This window comes from Dendrobium catenatum, unplaced genomic scaffold (genome assembly GCF_001605985.2).
Source record: "Dendrobium catenatum unplaced genomic scaffold, ASM160598v2 fragScaff_scaffold_1481, whole genome shotgun sequence".
In the NCBI taxonomy this organism is placed as follows: domain Eukaryota; kingdom Viridiplantae; phylum Streptophyta; class Magnoliopsida; order Asparagales; family Orchidaceae; genus Dendrobium; species Dendrobium catenatum.
This window is the reverse complement of record NW_021319943.1, coordinates 953,379-967,727: the sequence shown is the minus strand read 5'-3', so window position 1 is coordinate 967,727 and position 14,349 is coordinate 953,379. Positions and strand designations below refer to the sequence as shown.

The 14,349-nt window shown below is 34.1% G+C and overlaps 2 protein-coding genes across 6 annotated transcripts in view; both read left to right on the top strand.

Annotated features, from left to right (window-relative positions):
- The window catches only part of LOC110097684 (protease Do-like 2, chloroplastic), a 68,539-nt gene extending 58,441 nt beyond the window's left edge, over positions 1–10,098 (top strand). For 2 of the 5 annotated variants that reach the window (XM_028700259.1, XM_028700255.1), the window contains 9 exons: positions 2,487–2,543; positions 4,734–4,837; positions 5,235–5,322; positions 5,442–5,527; positions 5,618–5,642; positions 5,746–5,817; positions 8,405–8,455; positions 8,548–8,608; positions 9,041–9,632. In XM_028700259.1, the coding sequence (XP_028556092.1) occupies positions 2,487–2,543; positions 4,734–4,837; positions 5,235–5,322; positions 5,442–5,527; positions 5,618–5,642; positions 5,746–5,817; positions 8,405–8,455; positions 8,548–8,608; positions 9,041–9,312 (816 nt within the window). In that variant the 3' untranslated portion in view covers positions 9,313–9,632. Of the gene's footprint in view, positions 1–2,486; positions 2,544–4,733; positions 4,838–5,234; positions 5,323–5,441; positions 5,528–5,617; positions 5,643–5,745; positions 5,818–8,404; positions 8,456–8,547; positions 8,609–9,040; positions 9,633–9,788 lie in introns of those variants that run through there. The other 3 variants (XM_028700256.1, XM_028700257.1, XM_028700258.1) reach the window with 3 other exon arrangements.
- A 3,095-nt stretch (positions 10,099–13,193) lies between these two features.
- Positions 13,194–14,349, top strand: part of LOC110097686 (protein TRANSPORT INHIBITOR RESPONSE 1) — a 4,837-nt gene continuing 3,681 nt past the window's right edge. The window contains exon 1 of the mRNA XM_020824204.2: positions 13,194–13,730. Coding sequence (XP_020679863.1) covers positions 13,255–13,730 — 476 coding nt within the window. The 5' untranslated portion in view covers positions 13,194–13,254. The remainder of the gene's footprint in view (positions 13,731–14,349) is intronic.

The window sequence follows — 14,349 nt, the reverse complement described above, 5'->3', positions numbered from 1 at the left end:
ATAATGATTAGAACTATTAGCAAATAAAACGAAAAAATAAAACGTAAGAGCAGTCACTTCCGTTTAGGCTAAGTTGCACAATGAGAGCTTTGAATTATCAAAATAACAAAGAAAATCAACGACATGCAAATGTAATAGCTTTCAACAAAAATCTCTAATCTAACAATAAGATTAGAAGCAAATAAAATACACTCAATTCTACGTTTATTAGGTTTTGGGCAACGGAGAAACAAAACTCTACGTTTACTAGCTTAGGCAAAGGTGAAGCTCGGCTCCGTGTGAATCGTTATCAAAACCGGGAAACAAGTAGGCGAGGTGTTGAAGAAGTTTCTTCCTAGCTCCTCGTGAAGGTTTAACTGGAGGGGAAGAAATCTCTCCCTAGCATTGAAGTGTTGAATGTAATGATCTTTTGCTCGCCTTGAAGAATCCTTTGAGAGAAAGAAATTTCCCTCAAGAATTCAACTAGGAGAAGGCAAGAGGAGGGTGACCGGCCAAGGGGAGAGATTTGGAAAGGTTAGGTTCAGATTTTGGTAATCAGGTTTAAAGTTTCAAAGGGGGAAAATTGGGAGGAAAGGCTGAAATCACTTTCCCAATCAAGGTCCTTTGTTTTTGGAAAGAATTTGAATGGCCTAAGGGGAGGAGAGGGGCGGCGGGTAAGGCAGAGAAAGGATAAGGGATTTATTTCCAAAACTTAATATTAGGTTTTGGAAATTAATTAGGAGGTGAGGGGTTTTGGAAATTTCAGCCAAAGTGGTGGAGAGGGAGGGGGGGCAAGTGTTTAGATGCAATGTATTTGGAGTTAAGGCTTTAATTAATTAATCTATCATGATTTTATTGATTGAATTAAATAAGAACCTTTCCCAAAATAAGATAAAGAGAAAAGGAAAGATTTGAAATTTGGAGTTGAGGCTTTAATTAATCAATCCATCATGATTTGATTGATTGAATTAAATAAGAACCTTTCCCAAAATAGAATGAAGAGAAAAGGAAAGATTTGAAATTTGGAGTTGAGGCTTTAATTAATCAATCCATCATGATTTGATTGATTAAATTAAATAAGAATCTTTCCCAAAATAGGATAAAGAGAAAATGAAAGATTTGAAATTTGGAGTTAAGGCTTTAATTAATCAATCCATCATGATTTGATTGATTGAATTAAATAAGAACTTTTCCTAAAATAAGATTAAGAGAAAAAGAAAGATTTGAAATTTAAAATTGATTTATTTCAAATTCAAATACTTTCCAAAAATAAGTTGACTTAAATAAGGAAAGTGGTAAAGGAATTCCAATTAACTTGAAATTCAAATGGAGTTTAATTTAGGAAACTTTTCTAAAATAGATTTTATAATTTTAGGAAAGATTTTAAATTTCAAATTGAGTGAATTTGAATTCAAAATCTATCCAAAATTATGTCAATCTAGAATAGGAAATAAATCCAAGAGAGGGTAAGGGGCTAGGGGCCGGCGGCTTGCTTGGGGTTCGGGTAAGGGAGCCGGCGGCTAGGTGGAGGTAACTTGGAGAGTTTTTGGTGGAAGGATGGTGGGGATGAAGGTGGCCGGCGGCTTGGAGTGAGGTGGGGTTAGGCGGACGGTTGGGTAGGAGATGAGAAGAAAGGGAAAATAGATAACGAAGAAAACCACGAACCCGGCCGTCTCCAAGGGTGGTGGGTGATCCAAATTCCCTCTCCTAGGGATCTCGCTCTCTCTCCAAGCACTCTCAAAATCTCTCAAGAACTCAAGCAATAGCACAAATTTTTTTATCATTCAATCATTTACTTTAGAAGAAGTACATGAGGGCTATAAATAGTCTCGTACAAAAAAGACTCAAAGATAAAAGACAACCTTGCCTTTAGGCTTATATATGACTTCCCTTAAGCAAGGGGTAAAACGGAAAAAACATAAATAACAAATAATATAATAAAACAAATACACGAAATAACTCAAAACACATCGACTCGATCGTCGCCGTAGATCGACAGTCACGCCTCAGATATACTTTTCATGCACTGATGTCCCCATCATTTCCTCTGCTTGAAAATATACTTGTTTCGATCAATGATTTTGCAATGTTTCCTGTTGGAAAAATTCGGACTTGTAGCAAGACATATATACACTTAAGCTTCTTTGAACTTTGAATTATTCAAATGTGCTGTGGAATTTCCTAATCATGCGGTTTTCTAACAATTGTTTTTGTTTTAGCTGTAATAAGATCTATTATTTCCGACTTAATTGACCTTTTTTGTAAATGTACTTATAGTTTGTCGTTCAAACAACGTCACTAGAAAGAACAGTGGATGTGGTTATATCATAGTTTTGCTAAGCTAGGTTTATATTTGATTAAACTTCTTTTTTTCTCCCCTTAAGTGAATTATGCAGCCCCTGATAAAACCAATTTGAAACGTCTTTCCTTCTCTACATTTTTTCATTCACTTAAGCATCTATGGCCTAATTTAGAGCTCTCATTTTCTTCGTGCTTCTATTTTGAAGGGTGTTATGGTTCGTAGAGTTGAACCCACCTCACCAGCGCATGGTGTTCTAAAAGAGGTACTTCTCAATAAAGCCACACATAAACTGGTCTTTAATTTTCTAGTCATTTGCTTTACTTTATACTTTTTTTAAAATTTTTTATGTATATTTAAATGAAACAACAAAAGCCTTTACGTTTTCATGGCTTAACTTAATGATTTCAACCTGTTCGTCTGTCTTTTGGCTATTATGCGAATCAATTCAGTATCAAGTATTCTTTTTACTGCAGGTCAATTGTCGAAAACCCAAAAAAAACTGGCAAATGAGTCTAATTAGTAATGGTGTATATGCATGGCATGAATTTTAATCAAATTAAGTGCCTGATTTTTCTCTGATGAGATCTACAAATTCCAATAGCAGGGAATAATAATTGCAACGGAAATCTTCTGAAATCTTCATGTTTCACGTGCAAAATAGTCAGTATTGTACTTGCCAAAGTAAATTCATTCATACTTTTAGCTAACTCATGGTAATTGGAGACTGGACAGTCATATAAACTATTGATAACTGTAATTATCTACATTTTAGCTTTCAAATTTTACTCGTTTATTTTCAAATTTTACTAGTATCCTGTTGTTGATCTCTTCATCAGCTGCTGATATTAATCAAGGTTGTGAAAATCGGACTGGACATAGAACTAGGAGTGGTTTAGGGTTCAATAGTTCGATCGGGATCTAGCCAGTTTGACGTAATAAATATGAAAATTATTTAAATAAAATTTAAATGACATAATAATCATGTAATAACATTATTTTTTTATTAAAAAATAAATTGAATTCACACATTAATAATATCTTATGTAATTTTAACTTTAAACATATTAAATATTTAAATTTAATTCAAATTTAACAAAAAATTAGCTTAAATATGAATTTATAAATTTATTGTACATTATTATTAATTTATGTTATATGTTTAGATATAATTTATAGTTTTACACCTATAAATTATATATTATTAAGGTTAGTTCATTTATTATTAATAAATAAATAAATAAATAATTTTATAGTATATAAATAATAAATGAAGTGTATAATTTATTTAATATTATTAATTTAAAATAAATGCTATTTACATCATAAAAAGTTTATTTAAATTTAAAAAAATATATATATAGTGAATGTTGTAAACTTAAGAAGTAAGAACTTCAATTTATTTAGTCACACATTACTCGGGAACTTCTTGGTAATGTTTATATTGCTTTTTGAGTTTAGATGAGGTAAGAACTGACATATAGTGATAAAGCCATGTGAAATGTTTAGTTTGAATTTCTTTGTTAAAAAATAAGCATTTTAAATTTAAATTAATTTGTTAAATTACAAATATTATTTAAATAATTTAGAAATTGAATCAGCCGATTCAAGGGAACCTGGACTGGTTCACCTGTTCCCCGGTTGAACTAGCAATTTTGGCAAGTTCAGCCCTGTTTGATATAGAAACAATTTTCTGGATGTGCCGGACCTACCTTAAATAGGTTCACTGTTGAACCGGTCAGACTGGCCTGATTTGGTTAGGTTTTAAAACCCTAATATAAACAGTAAAAATAATCTTCAAAATTTTGAAACACCTCAACTCCATCATAATTGTGAACACAATGATGGCAACATGTCTCCCCAGCTTTTTGATTTAAATTAGAGCATTAGAGAGATTCTTTGGTGGATTAGTGATTTTTTTGTTGTTGGGACATTTAGGCCAATAAAGACAAACTCACACACACATCACATATACAAGGACTCGAACCCAAGATCTCTTTGATTGTAGCCTAAGCTCTCAACCAACAGGCCAAGATGAGTTATGTGTGGATTAGTGATTTCATATTCTTTTTACCATAAGGGGCAGGAATGAGAAGAAATTCTATCAATACTCACCTATATTCATTAGGTTTCAAGCTGGACTATCTAAATAAATAATTTAGTGATTTTCATGATCCATAGGATGGTACCTCCTTGATCTTTTTTTTCTTCTCTACGATGTTTGATAATTGTCCTTATTGCACTCAACTCATTATCTAGTTAGTATACATTGCTTTTAAAAGAAAAAAAAAACATTATTATGTGTGACCACATTTATCATAAATTATTCGCCAGTCTAATATGATGATCAATTTTATTTATTATGTGAAGTCTCAACCAAAACTTTTCTATTATGTCTGTAGTTCTTCGTTTGACGTCTGAAGAATTAACTTTACATGATATTCAAAATTTTCAGGGAGATGTGATTGTAAGCTTTGATGGGGTACAAGTTGGGTGTGAAGGAACTGTCCCTTTTCGATCTACAGAGCGAATTGCTTTCCGATATCTTATAAGTCAAAAGTAATATCCCGTTTCATTTTTTTCATTTAAATTCTGTTGTCGTTTTTAGTGAAATTATATATATTTTTGATGCCCAAATCTATTTTTTCTCGAATCTTCCATGGTGCGTGGTCACTCCTATGTTCTTTATTTGCTCGTTGGCTGGCATATTATGTGGTGCATTTGATAATTATGAATCTGCTCATCTTTTACAAGCTATTAATTTGACACGTGAATATTTTTAGTGGTAGAACAATCAATATACGCTCTACTCATATTTTCACCTTTATACTTTTCCACATAATTTCTTTTATGGATTCAAACCTTATGTATTTTATGGCACTAATATGCTTTTTTCTTTATCGGTATATTCGAATTCTTATGCAGTTTTTTATTTTCTGTTTTTGTTCAAAATTAGATTTTCAGGTGATGCTGCAGAACTGGGAATCATCAGGGAAGGCGCATATATAAAAGTTCAGACAGTTCTTCAACCACGTGTGCATTTAGTAAGAAACATCTCTTATTGATCGATACGTGATTTGGAGTTGGACATTTTATCGTTTTGAATCATGGAACAGTGAAGTTTCCAGTTGTTATAAATGGTAAATTTTCTTTTCCTAAATAGGTGCCATATAATGTTGAAGGAGGGCAGCCTTCTTATCTGATTATTGCTGGTCTGGTATTCACTCCACTCTCCGAACCTCTGATAGAGTAAGTTAAATCCCAATCACTGAATGTATCTGATTACTATTCACGAGCAGTTTTAGACAGTCTGAATTGTAATAGCTGAACTGAATACAGGGAGGAGTGTGAAGATTCCATAGGGGTAAAGCCAATTTCTGGTTTTTTCATTATATTTTGAACTTGTTTTATGGAAACTTTGGTTATGTGATGGCCGTTTTGTTTGTTTGTTTGTTTGTTTTTTTCAGCTGAAACTGTTGGCTAAGGCTCGCTATTCTCTTGCAAGATTTAAAGGAGAGCAAATAGTAATTCTATCTCAGGTCAGCAATTTTATTTTCTGATAAAAGAATTTAGTTTGTTTTGACATATTAGTTTGTACTTCGCCAAGATTATTCTGTGTTTCAACATATTATTTGAAGTTGTTTAGTTATGAGAAAGTGTTGTGAACTGGACCTCTTCTCTTTCATATCCATACCATTCTAGTTTTTCTTGGTATTCTCATTGTTTAAATCCCTGAACCTTCTTTTTTTTTTTGGCTCCTAGTTAAGAGGATAGGGCTATAATATATATATATATATATAAGCACAAACATGTACATGACATAAAAGGGACACATGACAAGTTAATTATTGAAACTAATAGACACTGACACGGGTTAAACATGGCATTATAATTTTTTATACCGTAAAAACACTTTATAGTAATTTAATAAGTAGAATATTAAAAATAATTAAGAAATAATAAGTTATTTTATTAGGATTAGTGCTTAAAATAATTAATATTAGGATTTTGAGAGTCTGGCATAAATGTTATGTTAGGCATCGAGAGGGGAGACAAAAATGCTATCGGGAGTTGGACATCGATTTTGAGATAACATTTGCTCTCGATATCAAGTCGATGTCGGTCTTCAATATTGAGATGATGTTTAACAAAGGTGAGATGCCGAGATGACACAGGGGCGTGATTGTGGGGGTAGAAATTATTGGCGTTGAGCATGAATGCCAAGATATCATCACACTTTGATGTTGAGATGATTTTAAAACATTTAGGTTTTGACAGTCTTTGATGTCGATTTGAGATAACATCCTGGGTTGTTGTGAAAACCTAGTCGTAACTCAGTAGAGAGAAATGAAAAGGGAACGCTTGGAGAATGAGGTGTTGAGTACATGCGATTGATTTGGGGTTGCGAAGAAGAACTAAGAAATTTCATTTTTATTTTCTTAATGAATAAAAAATTGAAGTGCAAGAAATTATATTTAAAAAAAAATCATAATATGTTTAAAACACATGCATCCGTTTTTTAATATATTCTTTGAGAAAATGATCAAATGATCATTTGACTCTATATGAATGATCATAATGATTTATAACTATATTAAATGATTATTTTGGTCATTCAAGACTTAAAAAAGGAATCAAAATAGTCTCATGCTGGGACTATTTTGGTTCCTCTTTAACAAGTTGAGAGACCAAGATGGTTTACTTAATATAGCTGGAGACTATTTTGGTCATTTTCTCTATATATTTTTAATCGGACATGTCTTTGGCATGTTCAACACGTGTCGAACGTGTGTGGTGTCTGATACGTGTCGTACATTATATACCTCTTTGAGTAGAAGTGTTGGTGCATCATAGTTGTCGGGCATGGTTTCAATAAGGAGAAATTATTACGTGTGGAGTCTAGTTATGTCCGGACTCCAATAAAAATGTGACACTTGTCCTTGTACACAGTGTGCACAACTGTACACACTATATATAAATTACAAAATTATGTGCATAGTGTATACAAACTTATATATATAATATACACAGTTGTACACAATGTGTACAAATTTGTACACACTATGTACAATGACACGTCACATTTTTATTGGAGTCCGGATGTAACTCTACTTCCGGACTCCGCACGTAATAATTTCTCTTCAATAAGAGCATTTTTGTATTCCATTGTATAGGCATAAATAATGCTAAACACTGAGCCAAAGTGTAAACTCTAATGTATGATGCATCATATTTGTATAGGCATCATTATACAATGTTGCTGCATGCCGCCCATTTCTATGGCAATTGATTAAGGGCTTTGAACCATCCAAGGGATCTTTGGTTCATGGATAAGCATGTGTGATTTATTTTGGCACTTAACTTCTTCGACAAAAAAAAAACTAATCATTCTTTTTAAGTTTGATTAAAAAACTTAAATAGTAACCACAAATATTGCAGTAATATAATTTTCCATTTTATAATTAATCATATTAATATAAATTATAATTTTGAAGTATTTAATATTTTTAGAATTTTATATACAAATATTTATTTTATAAATTGCATGTTACATATTTTAAATTAAGATATTTATTATATGATTCTTTTCTTCATCCAGGATTTTTTATAGAAGATATGATAAATCTAAAATAAATGTATTATTATTAAATTTATAATGTAAAAAGTAAAAAATAAAACAGTCAAAATTAGGGGAAAAAATAATGTTGTTAGAATTTGGGGTTGTGAGTCATTGTGGCACTCATATTTTGATATTATTGAGACTCATTTCCAAAGTTAGCGCACATTAAATTTATTCCTGATTTAAATTTTTTTCTTATTTTTAAATCTACAATAACAATATGTTGATAAGATAATATATAAATCTTTTGCATTGGATTGTAAATGTTAAGAAAAATGAAATTGAAACTGAAAGAAAATAATGAAATTGCAGAACTACCAAAACCTGTGAAACTAGAACTTTTATCATATGATCGAACTTGAAACTTAAACCGAGATTAAAAACCAAATTTTAAATTTTTTTTAGTGGAAGCATTCGTATTTTTACTAACTCTCATCACTCTCTACCTTTTTCTCGTATGCGGTAGCATTTGCTAATATAATCCTTTTGTATTTATGATATATCAGGTTTTAGCAAATGATGTGAACATCGGTTATGAGGATATGGGCAATCAACAAGTATTTGAATCTATTTAACTATTTCCATTAAGTATCTCCCTTAATCCTGATGTCTTTCTTTTTAGTCATTACTTGATCTATAATGAATGCAGGTTCTAAAGCTAAATGGAACTCGCATAAAGAATATTAGACATCTTGCTCATCTTGTTGACAGTAAGGATGCTACACCCTAAGGAGCTGTTTGGTAGCACCCCATATTTAATTTGAGTAGGATTTTGTAAATCCTCTAAATCCGGATTTCAGAAATCCTAAGGGGCTTAAATCCTGAAAACTGTTTGGTAACATTCATGATAAATCCTGTTAAATCTCATGTGACTGTTTGGCTATAGAGCAGGATTTACCGAGTTGGACTCTTCCTCTCGCGCCGTGGGTTTCGTAAATCCGGCAAAAAGCAGGATTTCGGAAATTTGGGATTTAGCACGAATCGGCGGAATTTTCCGTCTACGGCGGCTTTCATTTGCCGTGAGATTTGGTTTTGCATTTTAGGCAATTTGGCTGGATTTCGCTCAAATCCGGCCTAAATCCTGCTACCAAACAGCCCCTAAAGGAAAAATTATTCTAACAAACTCTAACTCTGTATTGAAATTCTTTTGGCTATTTCATATATGTTTTCAGCTTGCAAAGGAAAGTATTTGGTGTTCGAATTTGAGGAAAATTTTCTCGCTGTTTTGGACCGGGAAGCTGCCACTGCTGCCTCTTTATCTATTCTGAAGGGCTATGGAATTCCAAGCGAAAGATCTGCTGATTTGTTAGAGCCATATATTGACATTGAAGATAACCAAGTGTCAATTGAAGAAATTGGAGATAGTCCTGTGTCTAACCTGGAGTTAGGATTTGAAGGACTTCTTTGGGCATAAAAATTCACCACGATCCATTCGGTCTTTTCTCAGTTAAAAGGTATATATGCAAAGACTTCTCCTTCTATTTCTTCTCATCTGAAGCTTGCTGTATTGTTCCCATGTAATTTCAATATTTTTTTAAGTAGCTGATGGATCCATTCTTTTTAATTAATTGGAAGCCCTTTAAGGCTCCATTGATGCATGATGTGATTCATTCTCTAAATCTGTGTATTTTTTATGGAAGAAGCTGCAGTAATCCTCTATCAAAGATGTAAGAACTGAAGAATTTTCTTTCATCTCCTTCTGTAATTTGTTATTATCCATTCTTTTTGAAGAAAGTGGAAACCAATCCTAGTTTTTTTTTATTTTTTTATTTTTTTTTTAAGTTACCTATGTTTATGTTGATGATGTTACTGCATATTGGAATTGGTCAAATGGCCATTCTTTTGTTCCCAGATTTTTTTTTTCTCATTGATTTCTCTGTGTATAGACGAACGATAGATGCTAGCACAAAAGCTGGATGCTCAATTGATGCTCGCAAAAGTCTTGAATGCAGAAGCATCAGTCGATGGATATCCTGATTTTTATAGCTTTTTAAGATGCTAATAAGATTTTGTGAGCATCCTTACCAAGAGGAATTTTGCCCAAATCAGTAAGTTTATTATTCTAAATTATTTGTAAGAATTGTTTTTTTTTTAAACTAATTTTCAATATGTTTATTGTACTTTCTTTGTAGCATCTATGTACTGAAAAATTAATCTCTTTATGCCTAGCAGATGTTTAATGTGCATACTGATTTCTCAATTGTAGTCTTGAAAAATCTGCTTGTCCCCTAATAATCATACGCTTAAGTTTTGCCCTTCATCTGGAGAAATAATTCTGTGCGAACACCGAACTGTCCAAAGGCGAATTAGAATGTGTCACGTCATCTGATAAACGGCGGTAAACAGTCGTGGTATGCTGCAAAAAAAGAGATGTGGCGCCTTCTGATTTACCTCCGAATGGCGTTCGTATATGCACAGAATAATTTATCCTTCATCTGACGCTAGTTTAAGGAAATTGCATGTTTAAAGGCATTGGGCGATAATCGACAAGAAATCTTGAAAGTTTATTGATGGTAGGCGATTAATTTGATGTTTCTCCTGATAAGAAGAATGAATGAGTGATCGAAAGACAGGCATTAGATATTGATGGTTGTATATGATAATTGTTGATAAGAGTCAAAGTGATGGCCAATGAAAAACATTTGTAGATGGATAATAATGGTGAACTGTTAATTTTGTTGTTCTTTGATAGGAGGGGAGATTGTGCAACTAAGAATCGGTGCTCAACATGAATCAAATGATGTGAAAGGGGAATGTTGAAAGTTGAATAATGTTCGGTGGTTCGTTTAGGAGCATCAAACACTAATTATTGGTGTATGATGGATGGGTATATGATAATATGTAATCAGCTTAGTTGTTATCTTAATAGAAGCTGAGATAAAGGAAAAATTATTCTGTGCGGATATTGGATGGTGTCAGGAGATCAATTAGAATGTGTCATGTTATTTTTTTGCTTGGTACATGTGCTCAGTGGCGGAGGCAGAAAAATTTGGTAGAGGGGGCCTTCTTAAAATATTTCTCCATATTCTTTGTGCGCAAAGTCAAACTACCTAAAACATGTAGAACTTATTTGAATGTTGATAAAATTGTAGATACACAAGATTGTGGTAATAGAGTATTAGCTCTCATAGTTTCACTGCTGGCTGGACGCACTGGTGGAACTGTGGAAGCCGAAGGTAGAAGCTATGATACCGTCAATACGAGAGCTTCTGCGTCGTGCGAGAGTTTCTGGGCGACTATTAGGGCGAGGAATGTTGAACTGGGCAAAATACTGAACCGCAAGGGATAATATAATTTTTTTTTTTTAATTTTGCGGAGGGGCACATGCCCCCGTGGGACCCCGCCTCCCTCCGCCGTTGCAGGTGCTCGGTACTATTGTGTATTGGGTGACGTAGTTATGATTTTCTTCATTCTCTCTTGATGAGAAGGCAAGCTGGGAAACTATGGATGTGGATGTTGAGCGTTTAAGAATGAAGATATTTGTTTTTGATAGCTAATGAACGTAAAATAGTTGTGATGGGGGAGTTTCAATATTGGTTGTTGGTTGATAAGTTGCTGAGATAGAGCCATTGGTGTTCTTTAAGTTGATAGCACAAATGCTTACTGTTTGTTGACTATTATAACTCATTCTATTGTAAACTTTAAAGATTTTTACAATTATATATTTACTCTACATTGTTATATCTTTAAATACTTTTTGATAATTTCTATTTTTAGATTCTAATAATTCTCAATCAAATAAAGATACTCGGGTTTTATTTGGAAGAGCTTTTAGACTTTTTTCTCAATAAAAAAATAGTTAGCGAAAAATAAGGCCTATTTGGAAGATAATTTTTATCGCTTTTCTAAACTTTTGTTTTTGAAACTGAAATTTAAAAAGAGGTTTTTAAAAGCGGAAGTGGAAAATCTTAGGCTTTGTTTGGGATGACTTTTTTACTTCTTAAAATAGTTTTTAGTAAATTTTTATACTAAAAAAGGTTCTTTAAGAAGTGGTAAGAAAGTCATCTCAAATGAAGCCTTAGAATATGTTATAGAAAAATTAAGGTTTCATTTTAGACAATTTTCTTTTTGCTTTGTTTTTTAGATCGTGATCATAAATTTTTTATTTAGCTTTTTTTTTGCTTTCAAAAAAACTTTTTGATAGAAAGTTGTTTTTTTATAATAAATTTAAAAGTTAATCTCTTTATATTAGCTTTATAAAGCAATAAGAAATCCTTTCCAAAGGAAGCTTAATTATTTTATAAAACAAAAATTATTTTGGTGATATGAAAAAGAAAATATAAGAAAATTATCACAAATAAACTTTTAAATTACACAAAATAAAACCTCAACATTATTTTTTTTTTTTTAATTCTCAAACAATTTCTGCCTGAGAAGGTTTATAAAATAAGATTTTAGTTTTATTTCACCAAAAAAGTTGGAGCCATCAATAAGAAGAATATATATTCATTTCTTCAATAAAACCTGCTATTTATTACGCTCCAAAAATCAAAATAATGGCTTTGAGGGCGAACTATCACTGCTCTAATCGGTTAGCTAACTCGCTACGGTTCTCCAGCAGAGATAACGCGCTTGCCCTCCTCTCCTTCTAATTGTAAATTATTGGGTCAGGTAATCATACACAGTTTATATTCGGTATTCACAGTATTAAGCTCGATACTGTAAACTATTGAGTACCGAGCTGCTCAATACCGAGTAGGAGGTGATATGGTGCATTTTTTATTGAACTCCGAATACGTCCAGTGACCTGACGATCCTGACCCAATAATTTCCCCCTTCTAACGGAACAATTATTACGTCCGGTGCCAGACGTAGCTCTACGTCGGTCACCACTGAGTTACTCGGTATTGTTAGGTATTGCTTGACAATAACAAGAAATACCGCTCTGTGAAGACCAATACCGAGTAATACTGAGCAATACCGAGTAATACCGAATTTTTCTAAAAAAACTCGGTATTGCTCTGTATTGCTCGGTATTTGTCTTCACATAATGGTATTTCTTGTTATTGCCGAGCAAAATCAACAAATACGTGATTTTGTGCATGCTACGTGGCACAATCTTAGTGCCAGCCGAACATAGCTCTAGGTCCGTTTACCGGACCAAATAAAAGTTCCTTCTAACGACCGTCAATCACTTTGGGCCTCGGCCTGATCACGCACCCGGCGGGGCCGACCCATCCAACGGCTCATATCTTCCTGCGTTCATGTGTCACGATTTGCTCTTCCAGCGCCGCGATTCGAGCCGTCACTAATCTGCTCTCATCTCTCACCACAAAAAAACCCAGTGTTGAACGAAAAGAAAATTTGAGAGAGAGAGAGCTCCTCAGGAAGAGGAGCGAGGGAGAGGTCTTCGGGCATGGGAGGAGGGGGGTGGGCGGCGGAGGCGATGTTCCCGGACGAGGTATGGGAGTACGTGTTCTCTTTTGTGGAGGCGGACGCGGACAGGAACGCGATCTCGGTGGTGTGCCGGGGGTGGTACCGGATCGAGGGGCGTTGCAGGCGTCGGATCTTTGTTGGGAACTGCTACGCTGTTTCTCCGGCGACGGCGTTACGACGTTTTCCTGAAATCAAGGCGGTGACCATCAAAGGGAAGCCTCATTTTGCGGATTTCAATCTTGTGCCGAGCGACTGGGGCGGCGGAGCTGCTGCGTGGGTGGAGGCCTTGGCGGAGGCGTGTCCGCAGATGGAGGAGCTTCGGTTCAAGAGAATGGTGGTCACGGATGACTGCCTTGAGCTTATCGGGAGGTCATTCAGGAACTTTAAGGTGCTCTCGCTTGCGTCGTGCGAGGGATTCAGCACTGCTGGGTTGGCATTCGTCGCTTCCAATTGCCGGTAAATGATTGATAAGGCTTGTCTTTGTTTTTCACTTTGTTGTTTTCTTTTATTATTATTATGTTGACTAGGGTTTCTGGTAGTATAAGATGATAAGTTTTGGAGGGATTTTCGTGGACGAGTAGCAAATCTTCTGTCGAGTGATTAATTGGTGAATATTAAGTTGTTAGCTGAGCTGGAATACGAACTTGGGAGTTTCGTGCGCTAATCTCTGTAGCATTTGGTTGGCTAGTGTTCTCTTATGTGTTAGAAAACATTTTTATTTTACTTCTGTTGCTGTCTTTAGAGGGGATGAAACTATTTAATTGCTGTGAGAGTAGTTTCTTCGTGTTTTGCGGAGATTGGAGAGTTTTCGTTCCTGGATCCTTGAGAAAGAGGAGGTTTAGGACGACTTGATTTGGATCTTGTGTTATTTCAGGAGTGATTGGGGATGAAGGGCTTTTAAAGGGGGATTTTGGTTTCTGTTGTCATCTGACTCGACTTTTTCCCTGAAATTTTTATCTCCTATTCTCTTATCTTTATTTGCCTACTTATAAATCATGTTCATATTAAGTACCACTCTTTAGAACTTGCCAATTTGTTTTTTTTTTTTTCCCAACAACCAATGCTTCCTCTTTTT